Below are 26866 nucleotides of genomic sequence, written 5' to 3' on the forward strand. Positions count from 1 at the left end.
GAATATTAGATACAGCAGAGTGAGAATTGAGGGAGATTGTGTGGGGTGGAGATTTACAACTTTTCGAGAACAAGAGAGTAAATAATGTTCAATTGAAATAGAATTGTCGGTTCTGAATTTCTATCCTGTAATAACTGGTGACTTTTGTAAATTGTTTTTACAGGATATTGGAAGGGGAGGAATAATAGACAGAAATCTCAAACATCACGCCTCGATGTGACAAACTCACTCGATTCCTTCTGATCTGAATATCATCGGGCTCTGAATACCATAGGCGAGAAGGAGAAATGTTTCTCCGATCTGTCAGCTTCAAAAGATTTTAAACGTGCATGTGATTGGAAAAGCACCGAGACCCACACAACACACACCCGAGTGAGAGTGTTCCAGTGAACTGACTGTGGAAAGAGCTTAAACCAGTTGCACAGCCTGAAAAAACATCACACTACTCACAGTGAGGAGAAACCATACACGTGTTCTGTGTGTAGACAAGGCTTCCACTGATTGTCCAATCTGGAGAGACACGAGGAGACCCAAAACATGGAGAAACCGTGGAAATGTGGGGACTGTGGGAAGGGATTCAGAGTCCCATCTAAGCTGGAGATTCATCGCCGCAGTCACACTGGGGAGAGGCCGTTCACCTGCTCTCAGTGTGGGAAGGGATTCACTCAGTCATCCGGCCTGCGGACACACCAGCGAGTTCACACTGGGGAGAGACCATTCACCTGCTCTCAGTGTGGGAAGGGATTCATTGATTCATCCGCCCTGCGGAGACATCAGCGAGTTCACACTGGGGAGAGACCGTTCACCAGCTCCCAGTGTGGGAAGGAATTCACTCAGTTATCCACCCTGTGGAGACATCAGCGAGTTCACACTGGGGAGAGGCCATTCACCTGCTCTCAGTGTGGGAAGGGATTCACACAGTTAACCAACCTGCAGACACACCAGCGAGCTCACTCTGGGGAGAGACCATTCACCTGCTCTCAGTGTGGGAAGGGATTCACTCAGTTATCCAGTCTGCAGTCACACCAGCAAGTGCATACTGGGGCGAGGCCATTCACCTGCTCTCGGTGTGGGAAGGGATTCATTGATTCATCCACCCTGCGGAAACATCAGCGAGTTCACACTGGGGAGAGGCCATTCACCTGCTCTTAGTGTGGGAAGCGATTACATAGAAAATAGGAGCAGGAAGAGATCAATTGGCCCTTGGCACCTGCTCTGCCATTCATTATGATATTGGCTTATCATCCAACTCAACAGCTTAATCCCGATTTTCCCCTCCATATCCTTTGATCCCCTTCGCCCTAAGTGCTATATCTAACTGCTTCTTGAAAACATACAATGTATTGGCCTCAACTATTTCCTGTGGTAACAAATCCCACAGTCTCACCACTCTCTGGATGAAGAAATTTCTCCGCATCTCTGTCCTAAATGGTTTACCTGTATCCTCAGACTGCGCCCTCTGGTTCCCACTATCAGGAAAATCTTTCCTGCATCTACCCTGTCAAGTCCTGTTAGAATATTTTAGGTTTCTATGAGATTCCCCCATTCTTCTGAACTCCAGCGAATACAATCCTAACTGATTCAATCTCTCATACGTCAGTCCCACCATCCCAGGAATCAGTCTGGTAAACCTTCGCTGAACTCCCTCTGGAGCAAGAACATCCTTCCTCAGATAAGAAGACCAAAACTGCACACAATATTCCAGGCACGGCCTCGCCATGGCCCTGTATAATTGCAGCAAAATGTTCCTGCTCCTGTACTCAAATCTGCTCGCAATGAAGGCTAGCATACCATTTACCTTCTTTACCGCCTGCTGCAGCTGCATGCTCACCTTCAGTGACTGGTGTACGAGGATACCCATGTCTCATTGCACATACCCCTCTCCTAATCTATGGCCGTTCAGATAATAGTCTGCCGTCTCATTTTGTTACCTTATCTAAATAGTTAATATATAGGGTGGTACAGTGGTTAGCACTGCTGCCTCACGGCACTGAGGACCAGTGTTCAATCCTGCCCCGGGTCACTGCCTGTGTGGAGACAAGTTCTCCCTGTGTCTCCATGGGTCTCACCCCCATTACCCAAAGATGTTCAGGGTAGGTGAATTGGCCACACTAAATTGCCCCTTAATTGGTTAAAAAAAATTGGTACTTTAAATTTTTTTAAAAATCATTAATATAGCTTGTGAATATCTGGGGTCCTAGCACCGATCCCTGGGTACCCACTAGTCACGACCTGCCAATTTGAAAAAGATCATTAAATCCTACTCTTTGTTTCCTGTCTGCCAACCAGTTTTCTATCCATCTCAATATACAACCCCAAATCCCATGTGCTTTTATTTTACGCACTAATCTCTTATGCGAGACTTTGGTCAAAAGCCATCTGAATGTCCAAATATACCACATCCACTGGCTCTCCCTCGTCAACTCTACCAGTTATACCCACAAAGAATTCCAGTAGATTTGTCAAGCATGATTTTCCCTTCATAAATCAATGCTGAGTCTACCCAATCGTGCCACTGTTTTCTAGGTTTTCTAGGGCTGCACGGGAGCACTGTTGCTTTACAGCGCCAGGGTCCAAGGTTCAATTCCTGGCTTGGGTCACTGTCTGTGCGGAGTCTGCATGTTCTCCCCATGTCTGTATGGGTTCCTCTGGCTGTTAGATAATTTGGACATTCTGAATTTTCCCTCTGTACCCGTACAGGCGCCGGAGTGTGGAGACTCGGGGCTTTTCACAGGAACTTCATTGCAGTGTTAATGTAAGCCTACTTATGGCAGTTAAGGTAATTATTATAAGTGCTTTGCTGTAAAATCTTTGAGTGGATTCTAGATTTTTCCTCTTGCCGATGTCAGGCTCACTGGTCTATAATTCCCTGCTTTCTCACTGTATCCCTTTTTAAACAGTGGAATTACATAAGGCACCCTCCAATCTGCAGGAATAGTTCCAGAGTCTATAGAACCCTGGAAGATGACCACCAATACATCCACTATTTCTAGAGCCCCTTTAAGTACTTTGGGACGCAGATTATCAGGCCTTGGGGATTTATCAGCCTTCAATCCCATCAATTTCCCCAACACTATTTCTCTCCTAATATTGATCTCCTTCAGTTCCTCCCTCTCACTGAATCCTGTGTTCCCCAAATTTCTGGTGTCTGATTTGTGCCCTCATTTGTGAAGACAGAACCAAAGTATTATTTATTTGCTCAGCCATTTCTTTGTTCCCTATTATACATTCCCCTGTTTCTGACTGTAAGGAACCTATATTTGTCTTCACCAATCATTTTCTCTTCACGTACCTATAGAAACTTTTACAATCAGCCTAATTTCCTGTTTTATGCCATTACCAACATCACCACTGCAGTTTGGGGTCTGTATACAATGCCCACTAACTATTTTGCCCCTTGGTGTTTCTCAGCTCTACCCATACAGATTCCACGTTGTCGGAGCTAATATCCTTCCTCACTATTGCATTAATTTCCTCTTTAAGCAGCACTGCCACTCCACTGCCTTTTCCTTTTGGTCTGTCCTTCCCAAATACTGAATATATTCAATTCCCATCCCTGGTCATCCTGCAGCCATGTCTCCATAATCCCCATTATCTCACACCCGTTTATGTCTATTTGCACAATTCACTTGGTTATGCCGTCTGCAGTCACACCAGGGAGTTCATACTGGGGAGAGGCCATTCACCTACCCTCAATATGCGAAGGGATTTAGTAATTCATCGCACTTTTTGAGACACCAACAAGTTCACAACTGATTACAGGGATTGGATTCGGCTGTTATTGTTTCTGTTCTCAATGACATCCAGGACTGCATTTTGTTCATTCTGTTGGTCAATGGGGATGGTCAGAGGATTTCTTTCTGCTCGACTGGCCGGACTCTCAACTTCGTCTCCAGTGGCCTGATTCTCTCTGAGCCTTCTTCCGAATATCTGGTTTCACATTTCGCAAGGATCAAAGAGTGAAAGAGTGATGTTAGAAAATGCTTCATTACCATTTCTGTTTGGAAACCTCAAAATCATGCCACATTGTCATGAAGATGGCCTATGGTGGTTACATGGTTCTTTTGTTTAATTGATCTTGGTGCTTCTCACAGAAGAAAACTTCTATCCGGGTATGAGGGGCACGTTGTCTGAGGTGTCCTGGGAAACTACATTAAATAGTATGGTGGGAGACAGGCAATCACCAATATTGAAGGAATTATTACAGATTTACACGGGGATCGGTTAGCACATTTGGCTGGATGGCTGGTTCGTGCTGAGTGACACCAACAGCACAGATTAAATTCCCATATCGGGGGCAGCATGGAGGCACAGTGGTAGCACGGTAGCCTCATGGCGCTGAGGTCCCAGGTTCGATCCCGGCTCTGGATCACTGTCTGTTTGGAGTTTGCACATTCTTCCCGTGTTTGCGTGGGTTTCGCCCCCACAACCCAAAGATGTGCAGGGTAGGTGAATTGGCCACACTAAACTGCCTCTAAATTGGAAAAATGAATTGGGTACTCTAAAATTTAAAAAAAAAATTGCCATATCGGCTGAGGTTAGCCATGGTCTGTGTCGGTATTTATGATCCACATGATCCTCCACCCGCCCCTCTACATCTCCCCCCATCAGCATCTCCTTCTATTGTTTCTCTCTCATGTATCGAGCTACCTGTTCAATGAATTCATGCTGTTCACCTCAACCACTCGCTGTGGGAGTGAGTTCCACATTCTCACCACTCGTTGGGTAAAGAGGTTTCTCCTGAAATTCCTATTGGATTATTGAATCCCTTCATAATCTTAAAGGTTCCATCAGGTCACCCAGCAGTCTTCTCTTTTCCAGAAAAAAGCAGCCCCAGCCTTTGCTGAGTGTTAAATGCTCTCAGTTCTGTATATTATGAATCTTTGTTGCACCTTATCCAGTGCCTCTATTTCCTTTTTCTAAATCGAGATCACCAATGTTGACAGAGCTCCTAGTGTAGTTGAACCATCGTTTTAAACAAGTTGAACATTTCCTCCGTGCTTTTCAATTCTATCCCTCTGGAATGGAACCCTATGTATGGGCTCCACACTTTAGGAAAGGTGTGAAGTTCTTAGAGAGGGTGGAGAGGACATTTACAAGGATGGCACCAGAGATGAGGGACTCCAGTTAGTTGGAGTGACTGGAGCAGCTGAATTTCTCTCCTGAGATCACAGCATCTGGAGGGTGGGGAATGGGGCCATTCAGCCCTTTGAGACCATGTTGGCTCTCTGTGGAGGAAGCCAGTCTGTCCATTGCCCCGTTCTATCCCCAAATCTGTGCAGGTTTATTTCTCTCAGTACCCGTCCAATTTCCGATTGAAATCCTTCCGTTGTCTCTGCATCTCCTCCCCTCATAAGCATTAGGTTCCAGGTCATTACCACTCGCTTTACATGTACACACGGCTGCTAGAGTACAGAGGAGTCTATTTGGCCCATTTTCCCCGTGCCAGCTCTTTGTACAGCGATCCATTTAATCCCATAGTTCGACTATTTTGTTTTCATTTTCAGAATGCATCAAATTCCCTTTTGGAAGTTACAGTCCAATAAGATTCCAGCACCATTTATGGACAGTGCATTCCAAATCACAACAACTCGCTGTGTTTTACAACAAATACTTCTGGATATGGTGTATCTGGAGGTTCACAGAGTATTCAAAATGGTGTCAATGACATGGTTATTGCACAAAATTAAGACTTAACCTTTATCAATAATTCTGGTGAGGACACCGAGTGTAATATATCCTAGTTTGCAGACAATTAGTACAAATGTACATTTCTATAAAACCTCTCATGACCACTGGACCTCCTAAAGTGTTTTAAAGCCAATGGAGTACTTTGAAACATATTCACTGTTGTAATGTAGGAAGCTGTAAGTGCGCATGTGTGATCACATTTAGTCTTAAAATTGTTATTTTCATAGTGTATTCACTCATTAATAACAAGGTCAAGGAAGCCCTTTTGTACCTTAAACATGTGGCTTCCTGCACCTTCTGTACCTTTTCTATATTAACTATGTATTGATTTCATAGCAAAAAACAACAAATAGATTAATGATTATTCAGTAGTGAACATTGATTATCATTAGTGAATTGGTGTATGTGGTAATTATATTGCAAAGACTAGATCTTTATTTTTTAAAATAACACTATCAGCAAAAATGTTTCCAGAAACTGCAGAGCCATCAGAATTTGTTTTTAAAAAAAATTCCTTTATAATTTTGAGATGTTACAAGACATCAAATTCTATCAAGACTATGTGGACGAGGCAGTGGGGTAATGGTATTGTTACTGGGCTAGTAATCCTGAGACCCAGGTTAATGCTCTGGGGATCTGGGATTGAATCTGCCTATGAAAGATATTGAAATTGAACAAAAGACTCAAATTAAAAGTCTGATCTTTGTTGTAATAACTGGTCTGGGTCACGAATGTGGAAATCTGCTCTCCTTACGTGGCCTGGCCTACATGTGACTCCAGATCCACAGTAATGTTGTGGTTAACTTGTAAGTGCTCTCTGAAATAGCCTCACAAGACACGCAGTTCAAAGGCAATTGGAATGAGCAGTAAATGCTGGCACAGCCAGTGACGCCCACCTCCCATGAATGAATCATTTTTAAGAAGACTCTTTTCAATTTGAAGACTAGTAAGAAACTGTCTCTCTGATTGGATTTGATTTGTTGTCACGTGTACCGAGGTACAGTGAAAAGTATTGTTCTGTGTACAGTCCAGACAGATCGTTCCATACATGATAACATAAAGTGCGGATCTTGGCAGTTTGCTCAGTTTACATAAAAATTTAATGACTTTGTAGATGCAGATTAATATTTTAATCACCATCCAAAACATACCTAATAGTAATGCGTGCTCATATAGACAGACACAAACGATACTGTAACTGAATTCGAGGAAATGTCAGAGATGTAATTAAAACACCTTGAATAATTCGGCCTTAATGTTAGAGAAATAGGAAATTCATCACTCGGGGTGATGAGGAAATCCAGGTTCAGTGCAGATTTGCTGTTACCCCTCCTTTCTTATACATGAACGGGATTTAGGCTGCAGAATGTTTCACACCAAAACACAGAGGGGTCAAATATAAGCAACACATAATTCTCAATTCTCTTCCATTTAACTATATTTGACTTTGTTTAAAATCTGACTGTGGTCAATCTCAACAAAGCACCATGGGATTTGTATTACCCAGTGAAACACTTTCTTTTGTTGGTCAGTGATGTTTGCAATTCAGTGGTGTATATTTCAGTTATTCAGAGTGAAGACTCGAGACCAATTTAATTCAAAATGAAGTCACATATAACAAATAAATATGTTCAACATTGAATAATTAAACAGATATTGAGTAAGCTGGTGGAAATTTTCTTTCGGAAGACAAGAATGATGCATTAATGATTGAACATTGTTCTGTTAGATATTTGCTGAACAAATGCTAAAGTTCAATATAAGTTCTATATCTTATGGTCTTATGAGTTAAGACATCTGTTTTAAAGAAACAGCTGTCTTCATGTAATCAGTGACCTGGCCTCCCAGCTGAAAGCTGCAGCAAGACTGTGCAGTTGAATGTTGCACAGGGGCATTAGGTAATGTGCCGCCAGCTGTTTCTGTAGCGTAGATGTTATCACAGACAGCTAACACGCGAAAGGAGCCTGGTTAGAAACTGCTTCTCATTTATGACGTGGCGTTGCCAGCGTTGGACTGGGGTGGGCACAGTAAGAAGTCTTACAACACCAGGTTAAAAGCCAACCGGTTTGTTTTGAATCACTAGCTTTCGGAGCGCAGTTCCTTCCTCGGCTGAATGAAGAGGTGGGTTCCACGAACACATATATAGAAAAATTCAATGATGCAAAATGGTACTTTGAATGGGAGTCTTTGCAGATAATTAAGTCTTTACAGGTCCAGATGGTGAACTGGAGGGAGGGATAATCACAGATTAAAGAGGTGTAAATTGTCTCAAGCCAGGACAGTTGGTAGGATTTTGCAAGCCCAGGCTAGATGGTGGGGGGTGAATGTAATGTGACATGAATCCAAGGTCCCGGTTGAGGCCGTACTCATGTGTGCGGAACTTGGCTATCAGTTTCTGCTCAGCGATTCTGCGCTGCTGCGCATCCTGAAGGCCACCTTGGAGAACGCTTACCCGGAGATCAGAGGCTGAATGCCCTTGACTGCTGAAGGGCAGCACGGTAGCATGGTGGTTAGCACAATTGCTTCACAGCTCCAGGGACCCGGGTTCGATTCCCCGCTGGGTCACTGTCTGTGCGGAATCTGCACGTTCTCCCCGTGTGTGCGTGGGTTTCCTCCGGGTGCTCCGGTTTCCTCCCACAGTCCAAAGATGTGCAGGTTAGGTGGATTGGCCGTGATAAATTGCCCTTAGTGTCTAAAATTGACCTTAATGTTGGGTGGGGTTACTGGGTTATGGGGATAGGGTGGAGGTGTGGGCTTGAGTAAGGTGTTCTTTCAAAGAGCCGGTGCAAACTCGATGGGCCGAATGGCCTCCTTCTGCACTGTAAATTCTATGATTCTATGTTCCCCGACTAGAGGGGAACATTCCTGCCTGGCGATTGTTGCGCAATGTCCGTTCATCTGTTATCGCAGCGTCTGCATGGTCTCGCCAATGTACCATGCCTCAGGACATCCTTTCCTGCAGCGTATGAGGTAGACAATGTTGGGTGAGTCACACAAGTATGTACCGTGTACCTGGTGGTTGGTGTTCTCACGTGTAATAGTGGTACCTATGTTGTGATCTGGCACGTCTTGCAGAGGTTGCCATGGCAGGGTTGTGTGATGTTGTGGTCGCTATGCTTCTGAAGGCTGGGTAGTTTTCTGCAAACAATGGTCTGTTTGAGGTTGCGCAGTTGTGTGAAGGAAAGTAATAGGGGTGTGAGGATGGCCTTGGCAAGATGTTCGTCTTCATCGATGACATGTTGAAGGCTGCGAAGAAGATGTAGTTTTTCTGCTCCAGGGAATTCATCAGGCGAATGAGGCTCCAGGAGTTCTTCCACAGACTCCAAGAGGCCTACAGCGCACTCAATGAGACAACCAATGAAGTGGAACAGCGGAGAACAGCAGACCGAGAGATCTGTGGGACTGTAAGATCCAGCCAGTAGGCAGGGCTGGAAAACCCCACTCATTGAAACAATCCGATCAGCTGATTCTACAGCTCCTCTTCCACAAAACCACTCAGTAAAACTGCCTCAAAAGTCCTTTCTTTTCCAAATTCTGAACTCACATCTTTCCCCTCTTTTCCTGCTATCTCCCATCATGCTCTCTGAGCTCATCTTGTCTCTGAGACTTACCCTTTGCTCCTTTGACCTGATTCTCACTAAACTGTTGAACATCCAACTTCCACAATCATAGAATCTACAGTGCAGAAGGAGGCCATTCAGCACATCAAGTCTGCGTTGGCCCATGGAAAGAGTACCCGACTCAAGCCCATGCCTCAACCCTATCCCTGTAACCCAGTAACCCCACTTAGCCCTTTTGGACACATAGGGCAATTGAGCATGGCCTGTCCACCTAACCTGCACATCTTTGGACTGTGGGAGAAAACCGGAGCACCCGGAGTAAACTTATGCAGACACGGGGAGAACGTGCAGACTCAGCACAAACAGTGACCCAAGCCGGGAATTGAACCTGGGACCCTGGAGCTGCGAAGCAACTGTGCTATCGTGCTGCCCCTGATTTATTGGATCCAAGTTCAAATACAAGCCACAATGAAGCATCTGCCGTGGTGGGGTTTGAACCTGCATTCTCAGAGAATTGTGCTGGGTCTCGGGATTACTCAGCCAGTGACAATACCACTACACCATCACCTCCCCAGTCAAGCATTTGAACCTAGGACCTCTCGCATTTTGCAAACCCCCCCGAGGTGAAAATCATACCCCACGGTTTCCATGGTATCTTCATGGAGTCAGTGTCTTTGTGTGTTTCCTCTTTAGACAATCAAGTGAAGCTTGATCCTTACACAGAAGACGTGTATGGTTTCCCCCCTTCGTGAATGGTGTTGGTTTTTTTTCAGGCTGTAACTGGTTTAAGCTCTTTCCACAGTCAGTTCACTGTGTGTCTCGATGCTTTTCCAGTCATACTGATGTTTGAAATATTTTCCCACAAACAGAACAAACATTTTTCATTCCACATTTATAGTCTGAGGATATTCAGGCCCTGATCAATTGAGTGACACTGTCGGATCTTAATGTAATATTTGGTTTGTGTTTCCTGTCTGAAAATCCTCTCCTAATGCCCTGTAAAAGGAGTTTACAAAGGTCTCACTATCAGTACAAGATAGAAATTCAGAACAGACAATCCAGTTTCTGGAGAACATTTTTTTTCTCTCTTCTGTCCCCAAAGCTGTGAATCCCCGTCCCACACACTCTCCCTCCTCCCTGGGGCTGAAATCCAAATAAAGTGTCAGATCATTATTTCTGTGTCCTTTTACTAAAGTTATATAATTAGAGGTAAGAATATGCTTTACAAGTCACTTCATTCATGACTTGCAACCGACATTAATCTGAATCACCCTGACTGAGCAGACAGAATAACAGATGTTAACCTGGTGTCCAGAACTGGCTGGGTGGAGATTTGATGAGCAATCGCAAAGGTCGTTTCACCAAATCTTCCAGCGTTTACTTCTCAAACTAAGTTATACCGGATATCAGACTCAGGGTCCATTCTGGTTCTCTTCCTGCTGACTAAATAACTTCAATCAAATATGGAGAAGACTGAATCCACTCTTCGGCCCATGCTCCAATCTCTATTCCTGACATACTAACTCTATCCCTCTCCCTCGCAACAGTCTGAGACTTAGCCAGTCTCTTCGTAAACTTTGTTTCACATTTGAACCCAATATGAGCTTCTGACCTCAGAGAATCATAGACTTTACAGTGCAGAAGGAGGCCATTCAGCTCATCGAGTCTGCACCGGCCCTTGGAAAGAGAATCCTACCTGAGCCGACATCTCCACCCTTTGCCCGTAACCCCACCTACCCTTTTTGGACACTAATGCAATTTAGCATGGCCAATCCACCTCACCACATATTTGGACTCCTGTCTGTACTCTCACTAAGACTTCCTGTTTCCAATTACATTACATTATCTGGCCGCTCTCCTGTGTCTGTGCGTCTGGGGCTGAAACCTTGGTCATGCCATCGTAACCCCCCGATTCGACAATTCCATCACACACCTGGCTGCTCTCCCACATTCTACTTCTGTAAACTTAAAGCCATCGAAAAGTCTGCTCCCCATGTCTTAATTCACAGCAAGTTCCTTCCCCCTATGATCCCTGTGCTCCGAGACTTGTATTCACTCCCAGTCAATTCTCACCCTTGTTTTCAAATCCCTCCATGGCCTCGTCTCTCCCTGTGTCTGTATCTCCTCCAGCCCCACAATCCCCTGAGATATCTGCACAGCTCTGATCCTGGACTCTTGTACACCCCCGATTCTAATTACTCCGCCATGGTTTTAAGTTCCCTCGGCCCCAGCACTGAATTCCCTCCCGAAACCTCCCCGTCTCCACCTCACTCACCTCCTTTCAGACTCTTTAAAACTCACCTCTTTGACCAAGTTTTTGGTCACCTGCCCTAATATCTCCTTTTGTGTCTGGGTGTCTCACTTTGTTTTATAATGTTGCTGTGAAGTTGACTGGGATGATTTATGATGTTAAAGGTGTTATATAAATAGAAGTTGTTGTTGTTGACTGTAACCCTGACCTCCTGTTTTACAAAATCCCATTGGTTTCACAACAAACTCTCTCTCTGATGTTCTGCCCCCTGCGGGTTTGCAGCCTCTATAAAGACGGCGGCTGTTAACTCAGGCCTGTCACCGGGAGCAGGCCGCAGCTGTCCCCCCGCTCGATGCAAACCCGGGCCCGGAAACTTCTTATTGGGGTTTGGAGCCTCCACCGGGTTTCAGTGAAACCTCCCGGCCGAGTCCAGCATCGGCACTGCGCATGCTCCAGTTCACAATTTCCGGGGAGTGATTGACTGCCGCTCTGGACCAATTGCAAGAGAGGGGCGGATCTGGAGGACCGAGCGGACCAGCTGATCCTCCAACCAATCAGACTGCATAAGGGGCGGGGTTGAGCCCCGGTCTCGCAGCTTGACTGGAGCATGCGCAGTGCCAATGACAGTTCAGGGTTCAGGCTGTCGGGTGGAAATACTCAGCCTGTCAGATGCCGCGCTGTGAGTCCTGATAGAGGGATAGGGGCGGCGGGTGGGTCGGGAGGCTTCATAAACAATCCGTGTCGACCCCAAACCCCGAATACGAAGCTTGGTTACCGCAGTTGAATCGGCGAAAGCTGCTCGGGCTTTTGCCCGATACAGGCCCAGGTGGACCAAGAGAGCCCCGGCTTTGCTCCGCCTCCCATTCACTCTGATTGGCTGGAGGACCAGAAGCTCTTGTTCGGTCCTCCAGCATCGCCCCTATTCCTATTGGTCCGAACCCGCTGTCAATCAGTCCCCGGGCATTGTGAACTGGAGCAAACCCTTCACCATCATTGTCAGCCCCCTGGTTTGCAGCTGCGGAGCTTCTCCCTCCCGGGAACAGGCCCAGGTTAAAGGGCCCCATCCTGCTTCAGACACTGGAGGATGGTTCATATCAGAGGATGGGGGAGGGGGGTAATAAATAAGAGCTTCCACTTTGCACTCAAATCAATGAGGACTCTGATCTCTGGCAAGGAAGGAAACCCTGGCAGGTGGGCGGGGAGGATTCACAAACACCCGCTGGAGGCCCCAAACTCCCAATAAGACCCAATGATTTTATTGTCAGTCTGCAGACAGGAGCTGGAGAACTGAACCCAGGCAGAGGAGAGGGAGGGAGAAAACTGGGAGTGGAGAAAAGAAATGGTGCAGATGGTGAGATGGGTTTGGATTTCAGCCCAGGGAGGAGGGAGAGTGTGTGCAACGGGGATTTACAGTTTTTGGGGGTACAAGAGAGGAAAAAATGTTCCAGAGAAACTAGAATTGTCTGTTCAAAATTTCTATCCTGGACTGACAGTGATGTCTTTTGTAAACTCCTTTTACAGGGGGTTAGAATTGGAGAATTTGCACACAACAAACTGAACCCAACAGAAAGGGGTTTGTCTGTTTGCAAATTTTATCCTGCATTGACAGTGATGACTTTTGCAACATGAGAGATTACAGCTCTCAGGAAAGATTAAATGGAGTGGGGCTTTTTTTCTATCGACAACAACAAATTAAGCAATGAACTGCTCTGAATCTTTTAAATTATCAGTAGTTTGGAGAGGGGTGATGTGAGAGAGTGGCCATCAATAAACAACAAGTCATAATTACAAGACAGTTACGAATGAATCCAAGGGGACAATACAGACAAAATTATTCATCACAGGTTCAGAATGTGCAACTCATTACCATGGAAAGGAGTTGAGGAAAGTGCTGAGATGTTTTCAAAAGGAAACGGGACAAGCACATGAGAAAAAATGGAATTGAAAATCAGCTGAAAGGCTGAGATTTGATAGGTGTGAGAATCAGAGATGTGTGCCGCATATGGACAGCAGCAGAATCTGTGACAGAATGGCCTGGTTGTATCTTATATATTCACAGTATTTCAATGTAATCTCCTTTTACAGAATATTTGCAGATGCAAACATCATGTCGAGATCTGACAGAGTCACTTGATTCATCAGGACCGGCCTTTCAACGTGGAAGAAGAAATGTTTGTCTGTTTTATCTTTCGGAAAAAATTTCAAAAATCACTGTGATTGGAAAAGCACCGAGACACAGACATCTAAGTAATTTTCCACAGTTAGCTGGAACTAAGTTTTAATCAATCACACAGCATGAAATTAAACTGCAGCATTTACATCAGGGAGACACCGTACTCAGGCTTCAACTGATGATCCAAGTTGGAGAGACATAAGGACATTCGCACCAAAGGAATCAAGAAGCAGCAATAGGACATTCAGCCCCATGAGATTGTTCCACCATTTAATAACATCACGGCTGATCTGATAATCACCTCAAATCTGCATACCACCTGATAACTTGTCGAGAACTATGGTGAAACCGTGGAAATGTGGGGACTGTGGGATGGGATTCAATTACCCGTCTGAATTGGAAACTCATCGACGTATTCACACTGGGGAAAGGCCGTTCACCTGCTCCGTGTGTGGGAAGGGATTCACTCGATCATCTCACCTCCTGACACACCAACTTGTTCATACTGACCAGAGACCGTTTAAATGTGCTGACTGTGAGAAGAGCTTTAAAAGCAGAAATGATTTACTGACACATCGACGTATTCACACTGGGGAGAGGCCATTCACCTGCTCCGAGTGTGGGAAGGGATTCAGTCTGTCATCCGAACTCCTGAGACACCAACTTGTTCATAATGATGAGAGACCTTTTAAATGCACTGACTGTGAAAAGAGCTTTAAAAGCAGAAAGGATTTACTGTTACATCAACGTACTCACACTGGGGAGAGGCCATTCACCTGTTTGGAATGTGGGAAGGGATTTAATGATTTGTCAAACCTCCGGGCTCACCATCAGGTCCACTCTGACCAGAGACCGTTTCAATGTGTTGACTGTGAAAAGAGCTTTAAACGCAGAATGGATTTACTGACACATCAACGCACTCACACTGGGGAGAGGCCATTCACCTGCTCCGTGTGTGGGAAAGGATTCACTCAGTCATCAATCCTCCTGAGACACCAACTTGTTCATAATGATCAGAGACCTTTTAAATGTGCTGACTGTGAGACGAGCTTTAAAAGTAAACAGTATTTACTGAGACACCAACGCACTCACACTGGGGAGAGGCCATTCACCTGCTCCGTGTGTGGGAAGGGATTCACTCAGTCATCACTCCTCCTGAGCCACCAACTTGTTCATACTGATCAGAGACCTTTTAAATGTGCTGACTATGAGAAGAGCTTTAAAAGTAAAAAGTATTTACTGATACAGCAACGCACTCAGACTGGGGAGAGGCCATTCACCTGCTCCGTGTGTGGGAAGGGATTCACTCAGTCATCAGTCCTCCTGAGACACCAACTTGTTCATACTGATCAGAGACCTTTTAAATGTGCTGACTGTGAGAAGAGCTTTAAAAGTAAAAAGAATTTACTGGTACACCAACGCACTCACACTGGGGAGAGGCCATTCACCTGCTCCGTGTGTGGGAAGGGATTCACTCAGTCATCAATCCTCCTGAGACACCAACTTGTTCATACTGATCAGAGACCTTTTAAATGTGCTGACTGTGAGAAGAGCTTTAAAAGTAAAAAGAATTTACTGGTACATCAACGCACTCACACTGGGGGAGGCCATTCACCTGCTCGGTGTGTGGGAAGAGATTCACTTGTTCATCCCAGCTTCTGAGACACCAGCGAGTTCACACTGGACAGAGACCGTACACTTGACCCGTGTGTGACAAGAAATTCACTCGGTCATCCCACCTGACTAGACACCAACTTGTTCACACTGATCAGAAACTTTTTAAATGTTACGACTGTGAAAAGAGATTTAAAAGAAATCCAAATCTGCAGAAACACCAGCGAGTTCACACTGAAACAGAATCATAGCATTTACAGTGCAGAAGGAGGGCATTTGGCCCATCGAGTGCACCGGCCCTTGCAAAGAGCACCTTTACTTAAGCCCATACCTCCAACCTAACCCATAACCTCACCTCACCTTTTTGGACAGAAAGGGCAATTTAGCATGGCCAATCCATCTAACCTGCACATCTTTGGACTGTGGGGGGAAACCGGAGCACCCGGAGCAAACCCACACAGACACTGGGACAACGTGCAGACTCTGCACAGACAGTGACCCAAGCCGTGAATCAAACCTGGGACCCTGGAGCTGTGAAACATCAGTGCTAACCACTGTGCTACTGTGTCACCCAGACGTGGGAGTGGTACTTGGGAGAAGTTGTTCAACTGCTCCGTGTGTGGGAGGAGATTCACTCAGTCAAACAACCTGAACTGACATCAGCAAGTTCAAGGCAACAGCAGGGTTTGGATTCAGCTGTTGTTGCTGCTGTTAGTCATATCCAGGACTGAATGATGCCTGGACGTCTGTTTCCAGTGGGGCTCCACAGTTTCCGGTATATATATCAATGATTTAGACTTAAATGTATGCACCGGGATTATACAAAAGGTGCTGATGTGTTTTAGACAATGAGGGAGAAAGCCATGGACTGGGTCAGGTGGACAGAAAAATGGTAAATGGAAATTTAGATAATGAGAGGTTAGGAACACACGTCAGTTAACTCCCGATAAAAATAAGGTCACTTCAGGAAAATGGAAAAAACTGATTGGTGGGGAAGCTACAAATAATCCTTTTTTTAAAAAAAAATTTCAGAGTACCCAATTATTATTATTTCTTTTTCCAATTAAGGGGCAATTGAGCCTGGCAAATCCACCTAACCTGCACATCTTTGGGTTGTGGGGGTGAAACCCGTGCAAACTCAACACGGACAGTGACCCAGGGCCGGGATTCAAACCCTGGTCCTCAGCGCTGTAGTCCCAGTGCTAACTACAGCTCCACGTGCTGCCCTAGCTACAAATAATTCTAATAACTTTACTGAACAGTTCTCAAATGTAAAGGCACTTGACCACATTAAAACTAAGGATCTGCAATAGACGTTTGATCTAGCAAGTCATATTTAGGACAGTATTATAAACAAAGGGCATTCATTGAAAGTGATTATAAAAAGAAGCAATGCTGAGCAAGGCTAGGAGAGTGGGCAAAGGCAGATGGAATACAATGTGGAAAAGTGTGAGGTTATGGACTTTGGAAGGAGAAATGGAGGCATAGACTATTTTCTAAATGGGGAAATGCTGAGGAAATCACAAGCACAAAGGGACTTGGGAGACCTTGTTCAAGATTCTCTTCAGGTTAACGTGCAGGTTCATCGGCAGTTAGGAAGGCAAATGCAATGTACTTGTGTCGAGAGGGCTAGAATACAAGACAAGGGATGTAATTCTGAGGCTGTGTAAGGCTCTGATCAGACCCCATTTGGAGTATTATGAGCAGTTTTGGGCCCCGTATCTAAGGAAGGATGTGTTGGCCTTGGAACGGGTCCAGAGGAGGTTTACAAGAATGATCCCTGGAATGAAGAGCTTGTCGTATGAGGAACGGTTGAGGACTCTGGATCTGTACTCGTTGGAGTTTAGAAGGATATGGGGGGATCTTATTAAAACTTACGGGATACTGCGAGGCCTGGGTAGAGTGGACATGGAGAAGATGTTTCCACTTGTAGGAAAAACTAGAAGCAGAGGACACAATCTCAGACTAAAGGGCGATCCTTTAAAACAGAGTAAGAAGTCTCACAACACCAGGTTAAAGTCCAACAGGTTTGTTTCGACTCACTAGCTTTAAGGGCACAGTTCCTTCCTCAGGTGATGAGGAGGAATTAAAACAGATGAGGAGGAATTTCTTCAGCCTGAGGGTGGTGAATAAGACCATAAGACATAGGAGCGGAAGTAAGGCCATTCGGCCCATCGAGTCCACTCCACCATTTAATCATGGCTGATTTCAACTCCATTTACCCGCTCTCCATAGCCCTTAATTCCTCGAGAAATCAAGAATTTATCAACTTCTGTCTTAAAGACACTCAACGTCCCGGCCTCCACCGCCCTCTGTGGCAATGAATTCCACAGACCCACCACTCTCTGGCTGAAGAAATTTCTCCTCATCTCTGTTCTAAAGTGACTCCCTTTTATTCTAAGGCTGTGCCCCCGGGTCCTAGTCTCCCCTGCTAATGGAAACAACTTCCCTACATCCACCCTATCTAAGCCATTCATTATCTTGTAAGTTTCTATTAGATCTCCCCTCAACCTCCTAAACTCCAATGAATATAATCCCAGGATCCTCAGACGTTCATCGTATGTTAGGCCTACCATTCCTGGGATCATCCGTGTGAATCTCCGCTGGACCCGCTCCAGTGCCAGTATGTCCTTCCTGAGGTGTGGGGCCCAAAATTTCTCACAGTATTCTAAATGGGGCCTAACTAATGCTTTATAAAGCTTCAGAAGTACATCCCTGCTTTTATATTCCAAGCCTCTTGAGATGAATGACAACATTGCATTTGCTTTCTTAATTACGGACTCAACCTGCAAGTTTACCTTTAGAGAATCCTGGACTAGGACTCCCAAGTCCCTTTGCACTTCAGCATTATGAATTTTGTCACCGTTTAGAAAATAGTCCATGCCTCTATTCTTTTTTCCAAAGTGCATGACCTCGCACTTGCCACGTTGAATTTCATCAGCCATTTCTTGGACCACTCTCCTAAACTGTCTAAATCTTTCTACAGCCTCCCCACCTCCTCCATACTACCTGCCCCTCCACCTATCTTTGTATCATCGGCAAACTTAGCCAGAATGCCCCCAGTCCCGTCATCTAGATCGTTAATATAAAAAGAGAACAGCTGTGGCCCCAACACTGAACCCTGCGGGACACCACTCGTCACCGGTTGCCATTCCGAAAAAGAACCTTTTATCCCGACTCTCTGCCTTCTGCCTGACAGCCAATCGTCAATCCATGTTAGTACCTTGCCTCGAATACCATGGGCCCTTATTTTACTCAGCAGTCTCCCGTGAGGCACCTTATCAAAGGCCTTTTGGAAGTCAAGATAGATAACATCCATTGGCTCTCCTTGGTCTAACCTATTTGTTATCTCTTCAAAGGACTCTAACAGGTTTGTCAGGCACGACCTCCCCTTACTAAATCCATGCTGACTTGTCCTAATCCGACCCTGCACTTCCAAGAATTTAGAAATCTCATCCTTAACAATGGATTCTAGAATCTTGCCAACAACCGAGGTTAGGCTAATTGGCCTATAAATTTCCATCTTTTTCCTTGTTCCCTTCTTGAACAGGGGGGTTACAACAGCGATTTTCCAATCCTCTGGTACTTTCCCTGACTCCAGTGACTTATGAAAGATCATAACCAACGCCTCCACTATTTCTTCAGCTATCTCCTTTAGAACTCTAGGATGTAGCCCATCTGGGCCTGGATATCAATTTTTAGACCTCTTAGTTTCTCTAGCACTTTCTCCTTTGTGATGGCTACCATATTCAACTCTGCCCCCTGACTCTCCGGAATTGTTGGGATATTACTCATGTCTTCTACTGTGAAGACTGACGCAAAGTACTTATTCAGTTCCTCAGCTATTTCCTTGTCTCCCATCACAAAATTATCAGCGTCATTTTGGAGCGGCCCAATGTCAACTTTTGCCTCCCGTTTGCTTTTCATGTATTTAAAGAAACTTTTACTATCATTCCTAATGTTACTGGCTAGCCTACCTTCAAATTTGATCCTCTCTTTCCTTATCTCTCTCTTTGTTATCCTCTGTTTGTTTTTGTAGACTTCCCAATCTTCTGACTTCCCAGTACTCTTTGCCACATTATAGGCTTTCTCTTTTGCTTTGATGCATTCCCTAACTTCCTTTGTCAGCCATGGCTGCCTAATCCCCCCTCTGATAACCTTTCTTTTCTTTGGGATGAACCTCTGTACTGTGTCCTCAATTACTCCCAGAAACTCCTGCCATTGCTGTTCTACTGTCTTTCCCACTAGGCTCTGCTCCCAGTCGATTTTCATCAGTTCCTCCCTCATGCCCCTGTATTTACCTTTATTTAACTGTAACACCTTTACATCTGATTCTACCTTCTTTCTTTCAAATTGGAGATTGAATTCGACCATATTATGATCACTGCCTCCTAAGTGCTCCCTTACTTTAAGATCTTTAATCAAGTCTGGCTCATTACATAACACTAAGTCCAGAATGGCCTGTTCCCTCGTGGGCTCCATCACAAGCTGTTCCAAAAAACCCTCCTGTAAACATTCAATGAATTCCCTTTCCTTGGGTCCACTGGCAGTATTGTTTACCCAGTCCACCTGCATATTAAAGTCCCCCATGATCACTGTGACCTTGCCTTTCTGACATGCACTTTCTATTTCGTGGTGCATTTTGTGCCCCTGGTCCTGACCACTGTTAGGAGGCCTGTACATAACTCCCATTATGTTTTTTTTGCCTTTGTGGTTCCTCAACTCTACCCACACAGACTCCACATCATCTGACCCTATGTCATTTTGTGCTATTGATTTAATTTCATTCCTAATTAACAAGGCAACCCCGCCCCCTCTCTGTCTTTTCGATAGGTTGTGAATTCCTGGGTGTTTAAATGCCAGTCCTGAACCCCCTGCAACCATGTCTCTGTGATGCCTACCACATCATACCTGCCAGTCACAATCTGGGCCACAAGCTCATCTACCTTGTTCCGTATACTGCGCGCATTTAAATATAGCACCTTTAATTCTCTTGACCGTCCCTTTTTGTTTTCTTAGTGTGGTGGACCTTGGTTTACTGAGCCTTTCCATACACTGTGTCATATTTTGTGGGATGGGGACAATCGTAACCAGTCTTGAGTTTTGTCTGTTCGTGTTTTTTTAAATTCCTCAGCAGCTACGCTCCCCGCTGATTACTTCACCTCTTGGTTCCCTGACTTTCCCTTCCCCCCCAATCTTTAGTTTAAAGTCCTATTGACCACGCTATTTACTCTTTTCGCCAGAACACCGGTCCCAGCTCGGTTCAGGTGGAGACCATCCCAACGGTATAGGTCCCCCCTGTCCCAAAACTGATGCCAGTGTCCCATGAAAAGGAACCCCTCTTTCCCACACCACTCTTTCAGCCACGTGTTAACTTCCCTTATTCTTGCCTCCCTATGCCAATTTACACGTGGCTCGGGCAGTAATCCGGAGATTATGACCCTTGAGGACCTGTTTTTTAATTTGGATCCTAGCTCTTTATAATCTCTAAACAGGTCCTCTTTCCTAGACTTGCCTATGTTGTTGGTACCGACATGGACCACAACAACTGGATCCTCCCCCTCCCTCTCCAGTATCCTTTCAAGCCGGTCAGAGATGTCCCGCACCCTAGCACCGGGCAGGCAACATACCATGCGGGACTCTATCCTGCTCACAAAGGATACTATCTATCCCCCTGATAATAGAATCCCCTACAACTACAACTTGCCTATTTACTCCCTCCCCTTGAATGGCCCGCTGAACTATGGTGCCTTGGTCAGCTGACTCATCCTTCCTGCAACCCTGTTCGCCATCCACACAGGGAGCAAGTGCCTCATACCTGTTGGACAGAGTCAAGGGCTGAGGCTCCTGAGTTCCTGACTGCTGGTTCCCTTTACCTGCCTGACTTGCAGTCACATCCTGCTGTCCCTGGCCACTGGCAGGATTTAAACTACTTACTCTGACAGGTGTAACTGCCTCCTGAAACACAATGTCCAGGTAAGTCTCCCCCTCCCGGATGTGCCTCAGTGTTTGAAGCTCAGACTCCAGCTCATCAACTCTGAGCCGGAGCTCTTCGAGCAGCCAACACTTACTGCAGATGTGGTCGCTGCAGCTCGCAATGGGATCTGCCAGCTCCCACATCAAGCAGCTCAAGCACATCACCTGACCAGCCATCACTAATTAATTAATTTAATTTAAGTTTATGGTGGGGGCAGCTTCAGCCAATCAGACACTACCCTGCACTTTTAACTGAAAAACAGCACAATTAGATTAATCTGTGGAACTCTTTGCCGCAGAATGCCGTGGAGGCCAAATCACTGAGTGTCTTTAAGACAGAGATAGATAGGTTCTTGATCAATAAGGGGATCAGCGGTTATGGGGAGAAGGCAGGAGAATGGAGATGAGAAAAATAGCCATGATTTACTGGCGGAGCAGATTCGATGGGCCAAGTGGCCTAATTCTGTTCCTGTGTCTTATGATGTGAAGAAAAACATTCTGTGCTGCATGTGGGATCATGAATGCACTGCTCGAAAATGTGGTGGAGGCAGACTCAATTGATGCCTTGAAAAGAGAATTGGACAACTATATGTTACTATCAGATCAGCCATGACCTTATTAAATGGTGGAGCAGACTGGGCTGAATAGCCAAGTCCAGCTCCTTGCTCATCTGTTCGTATCTTTTGAGGAGAAAAATATCTGCAGAGTTCAGGGCCAATGACAGCGGATTGTGTGTGATGCAGAAAGTTGGCACAGATACAATTTGTTGAATGCCTTTGTTTTGTGCTGTCACTTTTCTATGCCACTGTGTTATGAGGGAAATGCAGTGCACCAATGCAAGAGAGGCAGATTGCTCCCTCGATTTGGATTGGATTTGTTTATTGTCACGTGTAGTGAGGTACAGTGAAAATTATTATTCTGCGAGCAGCTCAAACATCATTTTGTACATGAAAAGTAAACTAAAATCAAAATACATAATAAGGCAACACAAGGTCCACAATGTAAATATTTCTTTTTTAAATTTAGAGTATCCAATTAATTTTTTTACAATTGAGGGGCAATTTAGCTTGGCCAATCCACCGACCCTGCACATCTTTGGGTTGTGGGGGCGAAACCCATGCAGGCACGGGGAGAATGTGCAAACTCCACACGGACAGTGACCCAGAGCCGGGATCGAACCTGGGAGCTCGGCGCCGTGAGGCAGCAGTGCTAACCACTGCGCCACTGTGCTGCCCTCACAATGTAAATATATAGACAAAGGCATTGAGTGAAGCATACAGGAGTGTAGTATTAATCAGGTCAGTCCATAAGAGGGTTGTTTAGGACTCTGGTAACAGCGGGGAAGAAGCTGTTTTGAATCTGTTCGTGCGTGTTCTCAGGCTTTTGTATCTCCTGCCCGATGGAAGAAGTTGGAAGAGTGAGTAAGCTTGGTGGGAGGAATCTTTAATTATGCTGCCTGCTTTCCCAAGGCAGCGGGAGATGTGGATAGAGTCAATGGATGGGAGGCAGGTTTGTGTGATGAACTAGTATGTGTTCACTACTCTCTGAAGTTTCTTGCGGTCTTGGGCCGGGCAGTTGCCATACCAGGCTGTGATGCAGCCAGATAGGATGCTTTCTATGGTGCATCTGTAAAAGTTGGTAAGAGTCAATGTGGACATGATAAATTTCCTTAGTTTCCTGAAGAAGTATAGGCGCTGTTGAGCTTTCTTGGTGGTAGTGTCGATGTGCGTGGACCAGGACAGATTTTTGGTGATGGAAACCCTGTGCCCAGTGCAGGAGAGGCTGGTTGTTGGGCAGTGTGAGCTGAACATACATGGCTGGATAAAAACTAAGGCAGATGTCAAGACCCTTGGAGTGAAAACAGGTCTGGAGGGAGTGGGTCAAAAAACCTGGGGAGTTGCATTTTCCATGAATCGTGAGTGACCCAGTCACAATTATGAACAGTAAACAAACCTATCACTGGTTTGATGAGATGATTTACCGTGTCCCAGGTGTTGTAAATACTGTACATACTGTAGATCAGCCTGCTTGCTGCCCATGTCTAAGTGATATCAGAATAATGTGCTTCTGTATTAAATAAAGTACCCAAACCTCTCATTGTGCTTCATGCCCAGCATCTTGCCTAACTGTGGATCTTCTGTTTTGCTAACTGGGAAACAGAATCTTCCTGTTTACTAATTGCTCTATGGCGGCTGTGTTACCCAGAATCCCCCGCGCTGCAGAAAGTTCCCGATCAGTGAGTGTACGAGGCCAGTGCGCAGGTGCAGTGTGGGTGTGTGCTCTGAGCATGCTCAGTGTCGGTCATGGTGAGAGAGTGAGGAGGAGCTGGGTTGAACACAACAGTGAGCTGTACCCCTGTGAGAAGGGCATCTCCCAGTCTCTGTTTGACTCTCCTGCAGCTTCCTGTCATGGTTGAGTTGGACAAGGAACTCTCATCATTTGAGCTGGCAAAGGCCATTGATTGCTGAGCAAGCAGAAAGGTGCCCGGCAAGGATGGAATTCCAGCTGAACTGCTCACACACAGAAAGTCCCATCAACTGCCCTCCCCTTTTGGGCTGTGAGACTGGTCCACGGAACATGTGTGATGCAATAAAAACAGCAGTGACAGAGGAGACAGCATCAACTACAGGGACATCTCACTCCTTAGAGTCAGGGGAAGATCACTTGGATGATGTTTAAAAGATTCATCTACTTGCAGACTGAGTGTATCCAGAAGCACAGTGTGGTTTCTGTGCTGACAGATCTACAGTGAACATGATCTTCTCCACACACCAGCTACAAGGGAAGAGAACAATTGGGATTTGATCTAAAGTGTCAGTGCTGAGAAAGTGAAATGTTCTGATTACAGAGTGAAAGTAAACCTTTCAGTGTGAATCACAATTTACTGGTCCAATTGGAAAAGGCACCAAAATGTTTCAATCTCTGAAGATAAACTTCAGCATTGAAATTATGTTTCGGAGTTCACAAGCTGTGGGAAGCTTTGTGAATGTTTCCTCTTCCCTTTTGTAAACAAGCAGAGAAGTTAACCCTTTCCCCTGACAGCACGGCAATGATTTGAAATACAGACTGACTTTTAAAGATTTGGCTTCATGCCATTTGTTGGGGTCATATTTCCGGCTGTGCGAATCATCGCGGGCGGGATGGAAATTTGCCGGAACATTTTTTTATAATCCTAATCTTTATTGTCACAAGTAGTCTTACATTAACACTGCAATGAAGTTACCGTGAAAAGTCCCTCGTCAGCACATTCCGGAGCCTGTTCAGGTACACAGAGGGAGAATTCAGAATTGTCATGTGAGAGTACCTTTAAGAACCTGGTGTTTATCAAATAGCTGCAGTGAAGACAGACAGCCCAGCTCCACCCACACTCTGATATTACTGCAGCTATTTGATAAAATATATTTTATCAGCACGGTAGCATAGTGGTTAGCACAATTGCTTCACAGCTCCAGGGTCCCAGGTTCGATTCCCGACTTGGGTCGCTGTCTGTGCGGAGTCTGCACGTTCTCCCCGTGACTACGTGGGTTTCCTCCGGGTGCTCCGGTTTCCTCCCACAGTCCAAAGATGTGCGGGTTAGGTGGATTGGCCATGATAAATTGCCCTTAGTGTCCAAAATTGCCCTTAGTGTTGGGTGGGGTTACTGGGTTATGGGGATAGTGTGGGGGTATGGGCTTGGGTAGGGTGCTCTTTCCAAGAGCCGGTGCAGACTCGATGGGCCAAATGGCCTCCTTCTGCACTGTAAATTCTATGATATTTCACCCCCACAACCCAAAAAGATGTGCAGGGTAGGTGGATTGGCCACGCTAAATTGTCCCTTAATTGGAAAAAATGAATTGGGTACTCTAAATTTACAAAAAAACAAAGGGTAGCAAGGATAGTATACAGGTGAAAGACGGGAGGAATGGCCGAAGCGCAGGTGAGCGCGAGATGATACTGGCAGCGAAGTCCGCCTGGGAGAAGCAAGTGACAACACCAGCACCAGACCCATCGAGTATTGCCCTCTGTAATTGTTTCTCCGGCACCCAAATGTATATCTACCTCCCCAGTCGTTCCCCCCCCCCCACACACACACACACAAACAGATGTCTACTTCGGTGCTATAAATAATTTTGCCAATTGTACAGAGTTGCTGCTGTTGAGCTGGTGCATAATACCTTACCAGTTACTTTATTTGATTTTTAATTTCTTTTTTATTGTTACTTTTTTTTGTGATATGTTTGTGTGCCCTTCTCTTCTATGTATATATATATATATACTGTGTACATAACGGCAAATATACTTTGTTCAAAAACCCAATAAAAAAAAGGGTAGCAAGGATAATTCAGGTAATTACACGTCAGTGGCAGGAAATTATGGGAGAGAATTCTTTGAGAAAAGATTTATTCCCACTTGGAAATAAGTGGACATATTAGCGAGAGGCAACATGGTTTTATGAAGGCGAGGTCGTGTCTCACTAACTTGATCGAGTTTTTTAGGAAGGGACAAAGATAATTGATGAGGGGAGGTCAGTGGATGTTGTCTACAAGGACTACATGGGCAGCATGTTAGCACAAGTGGCTAACACTGTGGCTTCACAGCGCCAAGGTCCCAGGTTAGATTTCCCGCTGGGTTACTGTCTGTGCGGAGTCTGCATGCTCTCCACGTGTCTGCGTCGGTTTCCTCCGGGTGCTCCAGTTTCCTCCCACAGTCCAAGACATGCAGGTTAGGTGAATTGCCCTTAGTGTCCAAAAAAAAAGGTTAGGAGGGGTTATTGGGTCATGGGGATAGGGTGGAAGTGAGGGCTTAAGTTGTCGGTTACGGGGATAGGGTGGAAGTGAGGGCTTAAGTGGGTCGGTTACGGGGATAGGATGGAAGTGAGGGCTTAAGTGGGTCGGTTACGGGGATAGGGTGGAAGTGAGGGCTTAAGTGGGTCTGTACGGACTCGATGGGCTGAATGGCCTCCTTCTGCACTGTATGTTCTATGTTCAGTAAGGTCTTTGTAAGGTCCCTCATGGCAGACTGGTACAAAAGGTGAAGTCACACTGGATCAGAGGTGAGCTGGCAAGATGGATACAGAACTGGCTCAGTCAGAGAAGACAGAGGGTAGCAGTGCAAGGGTATGTTTCTGATGGAGAGCTGTGACTAGTGGCGTGTCTCAGGGATCAGTGCTGGGACCTTTGCTGTTTGTAATATATATATAAATGTTTTGGAGGAAAATGTAACTGGTTTCATTAGTGAGTTTGCAGGTGACACAAAGATTAGTAGAATTACGGATAGCGATGAGGACCGTTAGACGATACAGCAGGATATAGATTGGTTGGAGACTTGGGCGGAAAGTTGGCAGATGGAGTTTAATCCGGACAAATGTGAGGTAATGCATTTTGGAAGGTCTAATACAGATGGGAAATATACAGTAAATGGCAAAATCCTCAAGAGTATTGATAGGCAGAGGGATCTAGGTGAACAGGTCCACAGGTCACTGAACATGGCAGTACAGGTGGAGAAAGTAGTCAAAAAGGCTTACGGCATGCTGCCTTCGTCGGCCGGGACATTGAGTTTAAAAACTGGCAAGTCATGTTGCAGCTGTATAGAACCTTAGTTCGGCCACACTTGAAATATGGT

The 26866-nt window shown here is 45.4% G+C and overlaps 2 protein-coding genes and 1 long non-coding RNA gene across 3 annotated transcripts in view; all 3 read left to right on the plus strand.

The window, feature by feature from the left end:
• LOC140421854 (uncharacterized) overlaps positions 1 to 26866 on the plus strand; it is a 514775-nt gene that overhangs the window by 397144 nt on the left and 90765 nt on the right. The window lies entirely within an intron of this gene.
• Positions 260 to 1158, plus strand: LOC140421844 (uncharacterized). Its single transcript, XM_072506826.1, has one exon. The coding sequence runs from the start codon at positions 538 to 540 to the stop codon at positions 1150 to 1152; it is 615 nt and encodes a 204-aa protein (XP_072362927.1). The 5' UTR covers positions 260 to 537; the 3' UTR covers positions 1153 to 1158.
• Positions 12106 to 17721, plus strand: LOC140421798 (uncharacterized). The gene is made up of 2 exons (XM_072506691.1): positions 12106 to 12181; positions 13588 to 17721. Exon 2 carries the CDS (start codon positions 14015 to 14017, stop codon positions 15335 to 15337), a length of 1323 nt encoding a protein of 440 aa, XP_072362792.1. The 5' UTR covers positions 12106 to 12181; positions 13588 to 14014; the 3' UTR covers positions 15338 to 17721.

The sequence above is a fragment of the Scyliorhinus torazame genome, chromosome 5, assembly GCF_047496885.1.
Source record: "Scyliorhinus torazame isolate Kashiwa2021f chromosome 5, sScyTor2.1, whole genome shotgun sequence".
Taxonomy (NCBI): domain Eukaryota; kingdom Metazoa; phylum Chordata; class Chondrichthyes; order Carcharhiniformes; family Scyliorhinidae; genus Scyliorhinus; species Scyliorhinus torazame.

Bases quoted from the DNA above. Each gene is read 5' to 3' on its own strand.
- LOC140421798 (XM_072506691.1), top strand. From the start codon at position 14,015: ATGGTGAAACCGTGGAAATGTGGGGACTGTGGGATGGGATTCAATTAC.
- LOC140421844 (XM_072506826.1), top strand. From the start codon at position 538: ATGGAGAAACCGTGGAAATGTGGGGACTGTGGGAAGGGATTCAGAGTC.